At 40.6% G+C, this 17335-nt stretch overlaps 2 protein-coding genes across 3 annotated transcripts in view; both read right to left on the bottom strand.

Moving 5' to 3' along the window:
- LOC102312164 (Indian hedgehog signaling molecule) overlaps window positions 1–5111 on the bottom strand; it is a 17360-nt gene extending 12249 nt beyond the window's left edge. The window contains exon 1 of the mRNA XM_005919879.3: window positions 3548–5111. Coding sequence (XP_005919941.1) covers window positions 3548–3847 — 300 coding nt within the window. The 5' untranslated portion in view covers window positions 3848–5111. The remainder of the gene's footprint in view (window positions 1–3547) is intronic.
- Window positions 5112–7878: 2767 nt separating this feature from the next.
- The window catches only part of nhej1 (nonhomologous end-joining factor 1), a 32132-nt gene continuing 22675 nt past the window's right edge, over window positions 7879–17335 (bottom strand). For both annotated transcript variants that reach the window (XM_014332886.2, XM_014332885.2), the window contains exons 7-9: window positions 10855–11035; window positions 8664–8773; window positions 7879–8383 (exon numbers count right to left, since the gene is read on the bottom strand). In XM_014332886.2, coding sequence (XP_014188372.1) covers window positions 8306–8383; window positions 8664–8773; window positions 10855–11035 — 369 coding nt within the window. In that variant the 3' untranslated portion in view covers window positions 7879–8305. The remainder of the gene's footprint in view (window positions 8384–8663; window positions 8774–10854; window positions 11036–17335) is intronic.

Below are 17335 nucleotides of genomic sequence, written 5' to 3'. Positions count from 1 at the left end.
CCCCCCCCCCCCCCACACACACACAGAGGAGAAAAGTTCTGGATACATTTTCTCCAAGGAGAAAACATTTCCTCAGTAGCCAGTACAAAGACTCGTGGGCATGTTTAACTTCAAATCTCTAATTTAGTCGTGGTTGTGGTATTTATTTCAGATACGCTCTGTTTAGTTTTAATGTGGTTTCTAGTGTTTGTGAAGCCAAGAGCAGCGTAGAGGGTTATCTATCACAAACTAGTAGTCATTAATGACTCCCAGTCGGTGATTATGTTGAGTTTGTCATTTAAATGTTAATAAAACCAGATTTAACGATATAAAGGATACAGTAGCTTCTGGATCTGAACACTGCCTTAAATCTGCAGTCTTTCTAATGACCACCAGGGGGTGATTCCCTTTGTTGGAAAAATTAAAAAAAGAAGAAAAAATAAGAAGAAGACTTGATTGTATAGAAGTCTATGGGAAGAGGACCACCAGCTCTCCTGCTCTGTGTGACCTCACTAAACTCTTTCATGATGAGTTTATGGGCTCGGTCATTAGATTTTGTTCTCAATCAATACACCATAAAGCTCATTTTTAAAGTTCATAAATTTATGAAAGTCAGAAAGAAATCCAAAATTGACTGATAACCTGTCAATCAGGAGTCATTCATCAGTGGTTTGGCCGATTATTTCCACCACTCCATTGGATTTTAAAGCAATCTTGAAGGACGATGCCTTGAATAACAACATTTTCACCAATTTTAATACAAATAAATACAAGTTGTTGACCAAACTGGAGATTTTTAAGCAAAATTTGCCAACAAAACAACACATTTTTATTCTATTATTAAAGTAATTTTATAAGAATTTCATTCCCAGTGCACTGCACATGCATGAAATCTGATGGAAAATCTGCCCTCCAAGATTACACTCACTCCCATCAAATGAAAGGTTAAACAGTCAAACTTTTTTCATCTGCTCTGGTTTTGAATGGAAGGAGATTTTGTTGGTTTTAAGTGGCAGAAATCTTATTAAATGAACTCTGTGTGGCTGGAGGCAGTCTTGTCATTCCGCAGCTGCCACTGAAAGCGTCTCTCAGTGATGCAGCCTTTCATGAATCTCGGCTCATTAAGGCTCCAAACTGGGATTAAACCCCATAAATGTCTTTTTTCCCCATGTTGGCTGTGATAAGAATAGCTCGTGGCTCGGTGGCCACAGATGCCTTTTCACAGCGTCCAGTGTGGATTTTTTTAAAAACGTCTTGTGTTTTCTCTCTGCGGTCAGAGCAAGGAGCTGAACTTCATAAATCAGACGATAGATTTTGTTGGTTTTCCTTTCAAGGTGTACAGATCGACGGGGGGTTTCTGTAGGAGCGGTTTTAGCACCAAACCGCTGGCTGCACAAACACTGGGCGCACAGACCGACAACATGCGCTTATGCACAACTCTGCGCTGCAAAAAGTGTCCCTCTGAGTCTGAGAAGGTTCTGTTTAGTCTTGTGGGTCCTGTTTTAGCTGGATGAAAGAGATTAAAAAAAAAAAAAAAAAAACTACTGAAGAAAACGTTCTAAAATGCAAGTGAATGTTTCCAAAATCAACTTTTTAAAGAACAGTCTCGCTTTTTGTGTATCAGTTTTTACGCATCAAAGCTCCAAATAATCCGCAAAAATCTGCGCAGATTTATCGTGCATGTTGGTAAAACGGTGTTGCACTTTTGCTTAGCTTAACACATGACGTTTAAAATGACATTAAACGATATAAATGCAGTTTTAAAGTGCCACTTTTTGCAGTGCGGCTTCGACCCCTGAACAGTCGCGTCTGTATGCAGCAGCTCAGGAGCGCCCAGGAAAAAGGGAATAAAATCTAAAGAGGCAGGGGGAAAATCCGTATAATTAAGGCTTCAGCACAAGTGAAGTGGGCTATTTTTGCACAGGAGCACTGCGAAAACAAACAAAAAAGTAACGCGGAATAGTAAAAGACAAACAGGAGGCTGTCTCCTGCGGCTTAGGGCTCATAAATTGTGTGCAGGTCTGCGCCGGTGACGAGCAGCGGCTCCGAGTGCGTGCTGCAAAAAATGTCCAGCTTGGAGAAGACCTGTCCCCTTTATGAGCCTTAAATTCATTAATCAAGCTCACACCAAGGAGGTTTTGAGCTTTAGAGCAATTTTCTGGCAAAGTGACACGAGTAAGAAAAAAACCCCCTCAGCTGGGTCAAGGCAAATATCAACAATATCGATACCAATGATGGTAGTACAATAGGGTCCATTCTTTGTTTCTACCCTCTACATTCAGCAAGCAGCCTACTGATGTTAAATTGTAATTTTCTATAGAGATTTAATAATATAACTCAAGCTTCAACATTTTAAAATTCACAAAAAGCTAAAAGGTGTGTTTTTGTTGCGTTAACTAATTATTGTTGAAAGTAAAATCAATAATTAGTTAACACAACAAATCACGAAAAGTGATTTCATGGTTATTAAATTCGCTAATCAATGACAAATTCCCATACATCATGACACACTGCTCTCACCTACATAGGGTGCCGTTATAGGTTAAAGCTATCGGTATTGGTATCGGCAATACTGGCCCTGTATTAACTTGGTATGGTTCATTCCAGAATTCGCTCGAGTGTCCTGATTTTGTAGATAACCGTTATAAATTGGGTTCAGTTAAGAACTCGTTCGCACATGCAGGTGTTGCACATGTCTGTTCAGCCTCTACTTCTTGCAGCGTGTACAGCGAGGTGACAGCTCCAGCCCGGAGTGCGCGCTTTCATTCCCCACGTGGGTCTGTGGACACAAACGCTCAGGGAGGAAGCCCGCGGCCACAAGAGCCAGATATAAATACTTTATTCCTGGGGAAATAGGGAGTCAAATAAATTCCACGCGAAGCCACATCAGTGACGGTGTCGTAAAGATTTCTGACAGTCCAAAAAGGAGACTGTTAACTCGACCAGTGAGGCTAAAAACGAAAACGGTAAACATGAGCACACGCTTGACCCCGGGCTCTAACCAAATACGACTTTTGGCTGTTTCTCCACCAAAAAAACATGATGTAGAAACAGAGGACATAGTGTTTTAATTAAGAGCGACCGCTCGCCGTACATTTTTAGAAGGGGTTGCCCACTTTTTTACGCATGAGCTGCCCACAGTGAACCTCTGATTCCAACCTCTACTGTTCAGCCTTCGCAGGGCTTTTAGACTCTATTCAGCTAATCCGTGCTTCGCCCCCCAAGAAATGTCTGAGTTAAACTTGTAGCTTTATTTATTAAAAAAAAAAAGGACGATAAAGTTTAATAGAGCTGCTGCTGTGATTTAAATCAGTGCCAAGAAAATCTGTTTTAAAGCGCATCTTTTTCATTTAAAATCATTAAGGGATGAATGTGATAAAATTACTTTGTTGGCAAAGACCGTTTTTCTTTGAGTCTTTCTTTGAAGGGCTTTGAGTCAACAAGATAACAGCGTCCACGCGTTTAAAGACGGGGCAAAGTGCGCAGACCTCCTGCACACAAATGCCTGCTTCTCTCTGAGCCGGACTGTAGTCGGGCTTAAAGGCACTACAGCAGCTGGGAGGGTTACCTGCGTCATCAGGCGGTCTGCACCTGTGTTCTCCTCATCCTTGAAGATGATGTCGGGGTTGTAGTTGGGGGTGAGCTCCTTGAAGCGCTCGGAGTTCCGGGTAATTTTCCCTTCGTATCTCCCGCTGGCTCCCAGCGTCTTCTCGCCCACGTTGGGGGTGAACTGCTTGTAGGCGAGAGGGACCAGCTTCCGCGGCGGCCGCCTCTTGCCATTGCCTCTGCCCGGTCCGCACCCCTCGCTGACCGGTGACAGGAGGAACGCGCACCCGGCGAGGCACGTCACCAGCGTCGAGAGCAGCATTCCGCCTGGCGGCCGGTGTGTCACCCCCTCCCACCTACTGCGGGAGGCCAATATGTCTCCGCTGTATTTCTGTTGGAGTGTCCCCTCCTTCCACGCGTGGGTTCCCCTTTGTAATCTTAGAGCGGAGACAACAGAGCAGGACTCATCCCAGAGTCCCCAGAAGTCGCCATTCCCGGCGCGTAAAAGTGGCCAGTGCGCCGCTGGAGCCCAGCTGGAGAGAAGTGAACCTGTCCTCTGCGCCGCTGCTCACGCACTGCGTGTCCCGAGTGCACGCGGAGTGCAGGGGCATAAATAGGAGAGGTGAGTTTATCTTGGCAGGCAGGTTCAAAGCTGTGCCTCTGCGTTGAAACTATGAGAAACGGGCTCGGAGACAGACGCGGAGGCGCGCGGCGCGTAGGCTGTTGGACACGGCGGTCACGGGGTGTCCCCGCAGCGGTTTCTGTCTCTCGGTTTTCCTCTCAATGCGTCGCTGTGGCGCGGGGCGGCTGGCAGAAATGCTGGCAGGAAGCAAGCCTGCTACAGTGCACACGAGGTGCCGCGGGAGGAGGAGAAGGAGACCGCGCCCTTCTGGACCTGCCCTCTACTCAGTCCTCTCCTCCCATCGCGGCCGCCTTCATCTGTTTATTGTCGGCTCGGGCCTGAGCCGAGGACACGCAAACACAGAGCCACGAGACCCGCGAGGGCCGGTGCGCGCTTACGCTGTCCTTTGGACCCGCGTTCCCAAGGCGAGACGCATGAGGGCGAGCGCAGGTGCGCGCATGACCCCTCCTTCCTCAGTGCAGGTAGCAGCTCTGCTGTGGGCAACGAAGCTGTGAGCACATCAAGCGAGAGCAGGGGGACCTCGACGACCCAGAGACCTCGACTTACACAAAAACACACTAAAAGCGAACACGTGACTCAGCTACCTTTAAACCAGACCAAGCAAGGCTCAAGTTTGATTCTTGGACCCCAAGCGCGGTGACACCAAGTGTGTGATATGTCATACATCAGTTTTTTTTTAACTTCTACATCATCAGTGTAATTTTCCCCTCCTCAAAGTGCACAATACATTATATTCAATAAACTGGAAAATAAATGTGAAGCTCTGGGCTAAACAACTGTTTCATAGTTCAGGCTTTAAAGGACTAAAATCGTATAATTCTGCCTCATTATTAAAGGCCCTGAATTCTGAGATCACCTCAAGGTGATGGACGCTTAAATTTGGGTTTGATTACCTTGAGTGACTGCCTTCGTCCAGGTTTCAGGCTTTTCTTTTATAAGTGGCTTGCTGAGAGGGGAAAAAGTCAGAAATCATAGAAACTAAACATAAAACAAACCTAAAGGTGACAAATGTTTACATAAATGAGTGCAAAAGCTCAACAGTGACAAGCTGACGCCATTAAGTGCAGTTTTACCTGCCTTATCACCAAAGAACATGATCTACTTTGGTACAGTGCTCCAAAAGGTGCTTCTTTCTTGATTCTGACTCATTTCTTTGTTAAATGCCTTGTTGGAGCTTTCAGAAGCTACAGTATAACCAGCGACACAGTTCAAAGAGTTGGGCTGAATAGCATCTTTTGTGAATCTTTGCTGAGGAGAAAGGTTCTCTTAAATTCAGAGATTACACACATCACAGATGGTTTCACTGGTACCGAATGTAGCTAACTGGAGACACTGGAACAAAATTAACCCTGACATGCTTACCGGCTGCTTTGTTGTCGGGGTTACAGAGACTATGTTCAGGGAGATCACTTGAGGATAACTGAGCGGCTTATTGGACAGATCCGGTTTCACAAACCACCCAACACCGTTTCAGAGCCCATTGAGCCCTCTGCTGATGTCACACCCTCCATCACCAGGGGTCAAACTGAAGTCTGAGGCCTGCTGAGGGGTCCCAAGATAAACCAGAAAACAGGAGACCTTTCCAACAACCCTCCACCAGATCAGGAAATTCATGGAAACTGTCATCTGATGCAACATGTATTGACCAAAAATTTAATTTTAGCAACTATCGAAGAAACTTAAGGATTTCAATCCCTTGTGCTGACTGTTTTTAAAGTGTCATGAAAATTAGGCCCAAGAAAAAGCAGCAGCTATGATTTTTACACAGATGACTGTTTTTTGGTTTGGTTTTGCAGATCGTCATCTCCGGCTCTGGCTGGATTCTTCCTTAACTAATCCTGGACTTTGATGTACCCCCCACCCACCCTGCGGAGAGACTTTGAGGGTTAAACAATTTCCTTCAAACTTTTCTCCAGAAGACCATCTAGAGACAAAGTTACTGTTCTTGATCTTCAATTACTATATACAAGATAAAGAAAAGCGGATTTTAGAAAATGCTGGAATCAAACATTTGTAAGCTTTGTTTAATAAATGGTGGTTGAAATGCTTTATGGAAACACAGAATAGAATATCTCACCATAAATGAGTCAATGCCCATAGGCTCCCATTTAAAATGTCCAACTTTACAAAACAAACATCTACAGCATATTGCAAAAAATAGTTTTGCTCTTGGTAGAGCTTGACGGATCGATCGTATCGATACAAATGCTGGTATTGGTATCAGATCGATACTAGAATGATAGAGGATAGAAACAAAGTATCAATATGTAGACCACTGAATTGTGTTAAATACATTTTTTTTAAATTAAAAAAAACATACCCTGTGAAACATGTCTTAACCTTTTTGTGTTCACGGTCTATTATACTTACAGCCTACAGCACATTTAAACAACAGAAGTTGACAAAGTGCTTTAGAAACAGACACATTTACATTCCAGGTCTCTAATAAATCCAATTTCAAAGTATATGAAAAGCTAAAAACTATATTTTTCTGTATTGAATATTTATTAATGTGTTCAGAATCTGCAAATTAATGATGAGTCTTCTCATAAGTCATGACAGACTGCTCTCCTTTATGGGTTAAAAATATTTGCTATCAGCAATACTGACCCTGTACTTACTTGGTTTTGGATCGATACCAAAATTTGCTCTACTGCAGTGATTTTGTAGATAACAGCCTTTAAATTGGGTTCATTTGAATTAAGAACTGAAATGACCGGTATTGGTATTAGCAATATTGGCCCTGCATTTACTTGATATCTGATTGATAGGAACATTTGCAGTATCAAATAACACAACTGGATAGTGTCTCGAAATATCTATTCAATTTCCTCTTCAAAACGTGATCACTTCTGCCTCAAGAAAACTAACAATGCAGCAACCAAAATGCTAACACTGACGCATCCAAATTGAGTCCAAATACCATTTGGGTGATGCCATAGTGGCTACATCCATCTTCTATATACAGTCTGTGGATCAAAAACAGTTTTTCTGCCATGTTAAACTTAGAGAAGCTTATAGAGCATTAATTCTATTTCCTGGTTGTATTAATTTAATAAACCCTCATTTACATTCAGAAACATCTGTCTGTGTTGTCTGTCGTGAAAGAGTCGTGAAAGAGGGACAATTCTGATTGGCTGGTATCCAAAGTTACTCTCAGGTATCTCTGATCAACAAATCTGAACACACAGGTGATCAAAGAGACAAAATCATGATGTGATATGATTGATTTTTGCAAACAAACAACCGAAATGGAATTACACAATCCTCATGTTTCACCACCTTCTTTCTTTTGACCATAAAAGCAGCATTTGTCACTTAAATAAATAACAATAATCTGCTCTTTCAGTGGAGAAAACTGCAATTTTTTTTTAACAAATGTCTCTCACACAGAAACTCTTTGGAGCCATGCAAGCAAACACTGACTTCTCAAACTAAAACTTCAATAGCATTCCCGACATGCTGCAACACCTTGAGTCAACATCTCACTGAGCCCTGAAAAAGGAGAGCGGCTCCTCTATCGACCGCTGTCTGCTCATTGTGCTCCGACTGTCTGGGTCACGGAGAAAGCAACTACTTAAGATTGGCAGAAAAATAGAAGCTTGAAGTTTTAGTGAAAAGTTGTTGAAGCTTTTATTTTATAACATTAAAAACATAATATTCCTTCGAAAGCTGTTTTTGAGTTTAATCTCTTATTATGTTAAAAAAAATTTAAATTCTGTGGTTTGCATAACAAATAACAAACATAGACACCCATTAAAAATACATGTATACCTTTAATTGGCAATATGACTTCTTTAAAAACATTTCACACCTAGTTAAAGATACATGAAGGTTAATCGTTTATTAAAACCTAAAAAGAACAAGAAATTACCTACCTACCAGCTGTCAGTCATCAGTACAATCATCAAAAAGAAAACCTGATCCCACAGTGGTTTTTCTATTTCTATTTTTAACAAAAATGGTAAAAATAGAAAAAAGTATTTATTTAATGACACTTTTAGTCTAAAATCTAAACATTTTTAAAAGTAGGTTTGTAAAAATGTCCTCAAGAGTGTAAAAATTCAATAAGAAGTGTTTTTAAAGGACGGCACTTTTTCTAAATTCGTAATTGTGTGTGCGTCCTACTGCTCGAGATCATCTGAACAGGCCCACTTTCTTCTTCTTCGGTTTGGAGGCCGGTCGCTCTGCAGCGGTGGATGTGACAGGAAGAGACTGAGGAAGACAAAAAACACAAAAGGAGAAATGTTTTTCATAGTCTATTTCCAATTTCCTGTTTTTAAAATCACTCATTCTTTTTTCTCCCCCAAGGAAGCATTTAAGCAGGAGACGCATTTCACAGTTTATCTGCTGACTTGCAATTTGAATATTGTAGATCCCAGCTGATGAATTTGGATTTAAAATCTCTTTTAATCTCCAGCTTTGTTGCATTTGTTCCCCTACAAATAACCCTAATTGGTCAAATCTTAAAAAAAAAAAAAGTCTTCTGTTGTACCTGCTGCATTTTGGGTCTGTTGACCATCTTGGCTCCACGTGTTTCCGGCTCCCCGTTGTTGGTCTGTTTTTCATTCCCATCAGCCGATTCACTGCTGACAGATCCGCCGGCTGAAGGACGAGGATGAAGATGTTTATTAAACTAAATAATGACTCAGAGAAGCACCAACATGTCACATCTGCCATCAGTAAATCAGGATTAAACTTGCTGCTACTACAACCGATCAGCAATTTCTAGAGATTTCAAAAAAGAAAAAAGAAAACAAAAAAAAGACCTGCGGCAGGAGTGGACACTAACACCTGCTAGTGTCCACTCGTGGCTGTATGCCCACAGACTCCTATCTTCGAATGTCCAACTCTTTATAGCAGATATAAACATGTCTACAGCCTGATGCAAAGAATTTCATAGTCTCTAAAGATAGTTTAGCCCTTGATATTAGATGGATCTCATACCTTACACATTTGGATTTTGCTGAGGCTAAAACTTAGCATCGTTTCCTCTTTGACTGACAGCAGCTGGTTTGCTGCCTAAAGGCTTCATCGCAGCTAACTGGAGTCACTAAACTGGACCACTGGAGTGTGTTTGTACTGCTGATGCTTAAACTGATTGTTTTCATTCCAAAGTTACAGTGCTGTGCAAAAGTCTTGATCCACTCCTCATTTCTTTATATTTTGCTTCCAAGCAGCCAGGCTTGCAATTTGTAATTTTTAAAAGTGCTTTTGACCAGTCGCTCTGCCGGCAAAGGTTTTCTTAAGACACTGGCCCCCTTTTTCACCAATTTTCAGTTGAGTCCTTATAGCTGATGATTTTCAGAGGAATGATTTTGTATCTTAAGCTATTTAACACTATGAACTATGAATCATCTTAAGCAACTAAAGTGCACTAAACAGACAACTCAGTGAAGAAACCATTTTAAATTGCATCCTCAGACACTTTGTTACTAGCAGCCTGTGACAAAAACACATCATTTGCTCCCATTTTCATGATGTATCAACTCATCAACACAGATCAGCTGATGGGGAGAAAAAACACAAAAAACAAAAAATGATTTGAAGGGATTTTATTCGTCTTTTTTTTTCACTAAAGTTGAAAATGCAAAACCACTGGATAACTTATGGGTGGCTATGTCCATCTTTTATATACAGTTTGTTGTTTTTACACAGGAGAGTTTTTAAAAACAAATGCAGCTGGTTGTTATGACCTGAGCTGACTCCCATATACAGGGGTTTAACTTCTGTACCTGGCATATGTATTTATTACATTGAATAACCTTTATCTCCAATATCTATTAGAAACCATGTCTCACTGCTTCACATTGTTATAAACTAACTTCTGTTCAAACTGAAGGCTGTGACAGATGTTTTAGCACATAATAGGAAACTGAAAATGTAAACTGGTGTTCTGATTTATTTTGCTTCTGTATTTATGAACATTTATTTATATGAACAGTTGTTAGTTGCCCTGTCCTTTACGTTTGCATGTTGTAAACTTCCCCTTTCATTCTTGCCGCCATCTTTCTGTTACAAATCACCCCTGACACGCTTTTAAGTATCTGGTTGACCCCAGATACTTAAGCTCATCTACCTTCACTGTAACACCTGTCTGCCTCTCATTCACACACATATCTTGCTTCTACCAACTTTTATTCATTTTCTCTCCAGTGCATACCTCCACCTATCCAGGCTCTCCTTCATTTGCTCCTTACTGTCATGTCATTACAGATCACGGTGTCATCTGCAAACATCATAGTCCATGCAGACTCCTGCCTGACCTCATCTATCAGCTTGTCCATCACTACTGCAAACAGAAGGGGCTCAGAGTCGATCCTTGATCTAAACCCACACCCACCTTCAACCCATCAATCACTCCTATCACACGGCTTTCCACTCTCTTTTACAGTCCTCTCTACCACTTCTGACCTCCTCATGCAGTAGGGCAGTTCTTCTCTTGGATTCAACACATTTATTTACTTTTTAGATTTTTGTAATGGATATCAGCCTCAATATGCAAACTGTCATCTGCAAAGTGTGCAGATGTATGCAGTCAAAATCAAAAATATACACCCAAAACTATCACAATGCAATTTCTTTGATGAAGATAAAGAGGAAATATTAAATGCTCACATAAACCTGACTAAATCTTTAAATTTGACCATTAAACTTCAGCGCAGTTGTGAAGCTGTAATGTTCACCTGAAGCGTTTAAGACGAGTTCTGGCTCCTTGTTGGCGTGTTCGACCTCCTCAGCAGACTGCTGCTCCGACAGTTTGCGCTTTCGTGCACTTCCGTGAGTGACGATGGCGGCGTATAGCTCCTGAAGATCGCCATCGAAGCCCAGAGCTTCCTGTTGTTCAGAACAGAGCAGAGGAAGAGCCTGATGGAGAGAAACACAACGAGGCAAAACCTGCGTGAAAAACTGGCAAAGATTCAAAGCACTTAAAAGTTTCATATGTCTTATTATTTCTCCAGTGTTGTCAGAGGTAAAAATTGTTCAAGCTCCAGATTTTCCTAAATGTGTTATAAACCCTTGAACCTTTCAACAAGGCTTTATGCAAACTCTGAAAGGTGTGATAACGGATATATTAAAACAGGATTAACCTCCATGCATGAAAAAAAAGAAAACAAAAAGGTGCTGCTCTTTTAGATGCAATGTAGTTTTAAAAAGTGCAATATGCACTCAGAGATTAAAAAAGAGGCAGCCATCTACTGTTACTGGTTACATGGAAAAGGAAAAAGAAGCACAAAGAGGGAGCAAGAACAAAACAAACTATAGAAGAAAAAAAAAGACTAGGGCCATAACTGATGGAAGATTTACCAAAATGGGATGTTTGAACCTTAAAAACTCCCATGTAAGAATCCTGGACAAGCCCCCAAATTTGTCATAATGCAACTCATGAGCCATGACAAATAACAGGAGAGAGAGAGACAAAGTGTACCAATTATTAACCAAGAGAAGCAAAATTAAAAACACTAGGACTAAACCAACACTATGGTGGATAGATCAAGAGACCTAAATGCTCCAGATGCTCCCAGTTACACTGATTAAAAGATGGTTAAATGTGACACAGGATCATCACAGTACAAAGGGTGTCTGTTACACAGTACAGCGCCCTGGCATTCCCTCCCATTCTACTCACTCAAATTCATTCAAACTTACTCTAACCACAAATAAGCCAGCAGTCTGAGAGCGAAGTGCTCTGTTGGGGTGATATAGTACTAGTAAGTCTTTAACATACTAAGATGGGACCTGATGATTCAATGCTTCGAGCTTTAAATTAAATTCTGAATGTAGCAGAAAGTCAGTGAGGATGAACCACTGTTTGAGAAATATACTCTGTCTAGCTATCCTATTTATCTCTGAGAATATTTTTTAGCAGAAGCTGCTTTCACATGTCAAGTTAAGGTCGGATATCAGCTGAAGCTGTCCTCTTAATCCACTTCAGACATATTGTAAATGCTTTGTTGGTCTTACATGAAGCAGGACACATGATGCCCACTTACTGACATTTAACAGCACTAATCAGACGAACGCAGGTCAAAGAGTTTTCACATGCTGACGAGACTTTGAGCTGCTTTACATTATAGACCTACTTCAGTAAAGAAGGAGGATCAAGCAAATACACATTGGTGTATTTTAATGTCTCTAGTGCACTAAACTGAAGGCCTTTTATTTGTTCAACTTTAGTGCCTGGACCTGGATTTTTGTATGCCATTTTTTTGGTCATAATCTTGCAGTTTTCCTTTTACCTACTTCACTAAATGTTAATTAAAAATCACTCAAGCTGTTTAACTGCTCCAAAGTCCTGTGTCACAGTGTTAAATAAGTGATCCAGACCCCTCCCAAAAAACTGTCACAAGTTCTTCATCTACCTCTGTTGCACTTCTCCAGGGTAGTTGTTGGGTAATCTTCACAACAGAAAAACAGGCAAACAATCAGCACCAAACTCCACCTAAAACAGCTGGCTACCTTCTTTCTACAGATCTTAATTGTCATCATCATTATTATCATGTCTTCTGCAATGCATGCGTACAATGCATTTTGCGTTTCCATCAGGTGTCTGGAAGCCTTGTGGTCTTCCATTCTGCAGCACTGGGGTCGAGCCGAAGGTCTGCTTTGGTGGGACAGTTGGGAGGTAATCACTGGAGATGTTCAAACCATTGCACTTATTGCTATGCAGCCAGCATGGTGGAGGTTCATGCATTCCCATTCTGAGATCATGGTTTGACACATACAGTGGCTTGCAAAAGTATTTGGTCCCCTTGAACTTTCCCACATTACAGCCACAAACATGAATCAATTTTATTGGAATTCCACATGAAAGACCAATACAAAGTGCTGTACACGTGAGAAGTGGAACGAAAATCATACATGATTCCAAACAGTGTTTTGCATTTTGGCCAAAAAGTTCCATTTTGGTTTCATCTGACCAGAGCACCTTCTTTTTAATGTTTGCTGTGTCGCCCACATGGCTTGTGACAAACTGCAAACGGGACTCCTTATGGTTTTCTGTTAAAAATGGCTTTCTTCTTGCCACTCTTCCATAAAGGCCAACTTTGTGCAGTGCACGACTAATAGTTGTCCTATGGACAGATTCCCCCACCTGAGCTGTAGATCTCTGCAGCTCGTCCAGAGTCACCATGGGCCTCTTGGCTGCATTTCTGATCAGCGCTCTCCTTGTTCGGCCTGTGAGTTTAAGTGGATGGCCTTGTCTTGGTAGGTTTACAGTTGTGCCATACTCCTTCCATTTCTGAATGATCGCTTGAACAGTGCTCCGTGGGATGTTCAAGGCTTGGGAAATCTTTTTGTAGCCTAAGCCTGCTTTAAATTTCTTAATAACTTTATCCCTGACCTGTCTGGTGTGTTCTTTGGACTTCATGGTGTTGTTGCTCTTAGACAACCTCTGAGGCCGTCACAGAGCAGCTGTATTTGTACTGACATTAGATTACACACAGGTGCACTCTATTTAGTCATTGGCACTCATCAGGCAATGTCTATGGGCAACTGACTGCACTCAGACCAAAAGGGGCTGAATAATTACGCACACCCCACTTTGCAGTTATTTATTTGAAAAAAAAAAATGTTTGGAATCATGTATGATTTTCGTTCCACTTCTCACGTGTACACCACTTTGTGTTGGTCTTTCACGTGGAATTCCAATAAAATTGATTCATGTTTGTGGCTGTAATGTGACAAAATGTGGGAAAGTTCAAGGGGGCCGAATACTTTTGCAAGCCACTGTAGTTCGATCCCATCAACAGTTTTGTTTCCAGTCTGCGTAACTCATGAAGCTAAATATTTAAATATCTACAGTTTCCCAGTTTCCAGACCCCAGGTACACAAATGATGCTTCAAACTCCGCATTGTCCTGTCTAGTATTAACTGATGAAGGACCATAACCAATAAACAGAAACTTTTTTGCTCAGCCTGAGTTTACCTTAAGGCTGAGCTTGGAATATGAGCTGGTTGATTATCAAGCAGAGGGTTAGGGTCTCATGAGGTAAAGCTGGAGATTTTAAGCAATGTCTCGCATACCTTGGACACCAGGTTGTGAATGTTACAACTAAAACTAAGGTAAAGCCTTCAATTTATGGAGAACCCATCAGAGTGTTTCTCTGACAGAATCTCTTTATCCAATACTATATTTCCCCATTTCTTCATCAGTCAGATATGCTGCCACTTCACTTAGAGTATGTAGAGACTCTTTGAAATATTCCTCTGATCTAAAGCTAAATATCAGCTATATTCTGAGAAATGCTAGTACTCAATAACTAGCTTGAAAATGTAGAATTATTCTTACTGAGAAACAAATGCAGTTTACAGACTAATTCCCTGCTTCAATTTTGGTGCACACCACGCTGAGATATGACAAGTTTTCAGCTAATACCTCGTTGGGAATCACCTTGTTGGTGCAAAAATAGCATTTTATGTCTGTCAAATTGTGTTATCTTTGACATTTTTCAGAAATTCAACTAAGGAAAAGGGAACAAATAATGTGCTTTTGTGACAGGGTGCTAAGTAACTGGCATTGAATACATGCAGTTTTTCTGCATGTATAGCTAGCATGTCAGGTGCCTCACTTGGAATTTTTATTCCAAATAACTAAATTAAAAATCAACTAAACAGCGTTTTATGGATCATAAAGTCTGAAATTCTTTAACTGGAAGTGGTTTTATGTGTCAGGGAGATAATTTTATATGTTGTTTTTTTTTAATTCCTGACTGCTTAAAGTAATAAAAAGTGAACATCTGAGTCATTTCTCAGGTATTTTTATATTTCTATTTTGATTTTCCTGTTGCCTGCCACTAGCTTTCCTTAATATAACATAAGATCCCCAAGAAGTTTAAATTTTGTCATTAGTTTTAATTCTCCATTTATTATTTCAGTAAATCTTAAATATGCTTGATATTACTTTTACAGGAGTACACTCAGTTTTCCCACCTTAAATCCTTTTAAGCCTACTCAACAACAAACTTGGAAGGGCAAGTCACAGTTACGTGTCTTTATTTTTAGACTCTGATGAGATTCTGCAAGTTTCAGGTGTTAGTTTTCACCCTGCCCCTTCCATTAATTAAAGCTGATAAATCAATAGAAGTGACCTGCAGCCCCTGCCTTTGGGGCACATTTGCTTTATGGCCCTGCTGTGTGGAGTCACATGTCTGAGGTGTGATTGAGGGTGTGTCGGGGTTGCGATAAGCCTCTAATCAAAGCTACATTATTGGCCCAGCTGACTGCAGGTAGAGCGGCGAGCAGTAACAACAGAAACACACACACACACACACAAACACACACACTCTGTCTGACAGATAAGGCTTCAGGTAAACTCCTGTGACATTATGCGAACGCACGGCTGGCACATAGAAAAACACTCACCATTCAATAAATCCTTCTTTTTCTCTCAAATGGAGGACAAACTCTCCAAATTAGCTCCTCAAATATTGACTGGGAGAAATTGGTGGTCTCCCCACTCGCTGTCAGAGCAGAGGGGCTCCTAAACACACTTTGGTCAGGTTTCGAGGTTTCACATTGATTTATTTTCGTTATTTGTTTGTTTAAATATCGTAAAAATAAATGTACACTCTGGCGAGGCTTATTTCTGCTTTGGGCACAGAGAAACCAATGTGCTGAGGGGAGAGAAAGCAGGAGAAAGCAGACCTTATTCTCTTGCTTTTTTATTCACCTTCTCCCTCCCTTCTCCTCTTCCTCCTCCTCCTCTCAAGCTGCAAACCAACTCACTTCATATTAATTGATGTGAAATGCTGAAATCAATTTGTTGGATCCGGAGGCCCCGAAGCGCCAAAATCAAATGTTAAAACTAGTTTAAATCCCTCCTCTTTGCTCCATGGAAGGTGTCACAAAAAGCAGATGAATTTTAATTCGATTTTAACAGAACAATGTGTCAACATAAAGAGGCTTATTTTCAGCCTCCACCACTAAGTGTTAATGGCACACTGCGAGAACTGATGTGTATAAAATGCTAAAATATTGATGCTAAAAGCCTTACTTAATGTTGCTTCATTGCTTCATATACATTTTACTTGTTGTTAGTAAAAATGTAACTATATTTACCATTTTATATACGATTCTTTCAGCTGCCCTTCCTGATGCAACCAGAGATTTGAGTCCTTATCACACCAGTTACTTGTAATATAGAGACTCAACACATTTTCATTTTATATAATATTATACATCATTAGAGACAGAGACTAACAGTCCTGTTGGATTGGTGATAAAGCAATAAATTGCTGCTAAATTTACTAAAACATTCAGTACTGATGCCGCTTGTCACTTAAAGTGTTCATTTTTATTTATCAAGCAGAAGCCTCCAGCGTTTAAACAAGTAAAACTTCAAAAGCTGCAATTCCTGTAATGGCCGCCTGAAGCTGACTCCAAACATTGAATCAATCTCCATAGACTCATGTTAAAATGCTCAACTTCACACCAGAAAAAAAAAACATCTTTACAGCCTGCTACAAAAAATGGTTTTAGTCTGTCATGTTAAATGAAAATTATATTATTAAAATTCTGAGTTATAAACTATGGATGTTGACAATTTCATATCAGATCATTTGTATGTCAAAAAAGAAAATTGGAAAGAAACAACACAAGCTTAGGCTGCTGCCCCCGCGACCCGGCCTCGGATAAAGCGGATGAAGATGGATGGATGGACAACACAAACAGCAACCTCTATGAAAAAAAGAAGAACTACCGAAATCTGCAGTTCCTTTAATATCTACTGGAAGCTCTAATAGTCAGTCCCCATAAACTCACATATTTTTTCAGGTTTAAATTCTCGGTTTATTAACCTGTTTAGTTGAATTTATTTCTGATGCGTTTAGTTCCCTCAGTGTCCCCCGTCTGTTCCTTCCTCTGCCTCGTCTTTCTATGTTTTTTTAAATCGATGTCCAATAGTTTCCATTACCCGTTTCTAGTTCCCCTGTTGTTTCCAATCCTGAAAAGTTCTCAGTTTAAAAACAGTCCCAACTTTCACTTTTCCACCTCCTTTGTCCTCTTTTGTGTCCTTTTGTTTATTTTCTATTGAGTGTTTTAAAAAAAGTTTCTTTTTTTACCTGTCTTTTGGTCTGTGCCTTTTACCTTATCTTAATGATAACTGATTGCTTTCAGTCAAAGTCAATGCAGTTGTTTTTTTTTTTTGTTTTTTGGGGTTTTTTTTGG

Source organism: Haplochromis burtoni, unplaced genomic scaffold (assembly GCF_018398535.1).
Source record: "Haplochromis burtoni strain Fernald_Lab_line unplaced genomic scaffold, NCSU_Asbu1 Contig_39, whole genome shotgun sequence".
Taxonomy (NCBI): Eukaryota; Metazoa; Chordata; class Actinopteri; order Cichliformes; family Cichlidae; genus Haplochromis; species Haplochromis burtoni.
Note: the sequence above shows the minus strand (reverse complement) of the source record. Positions and strands in the feature narration are given on the sequence as shown.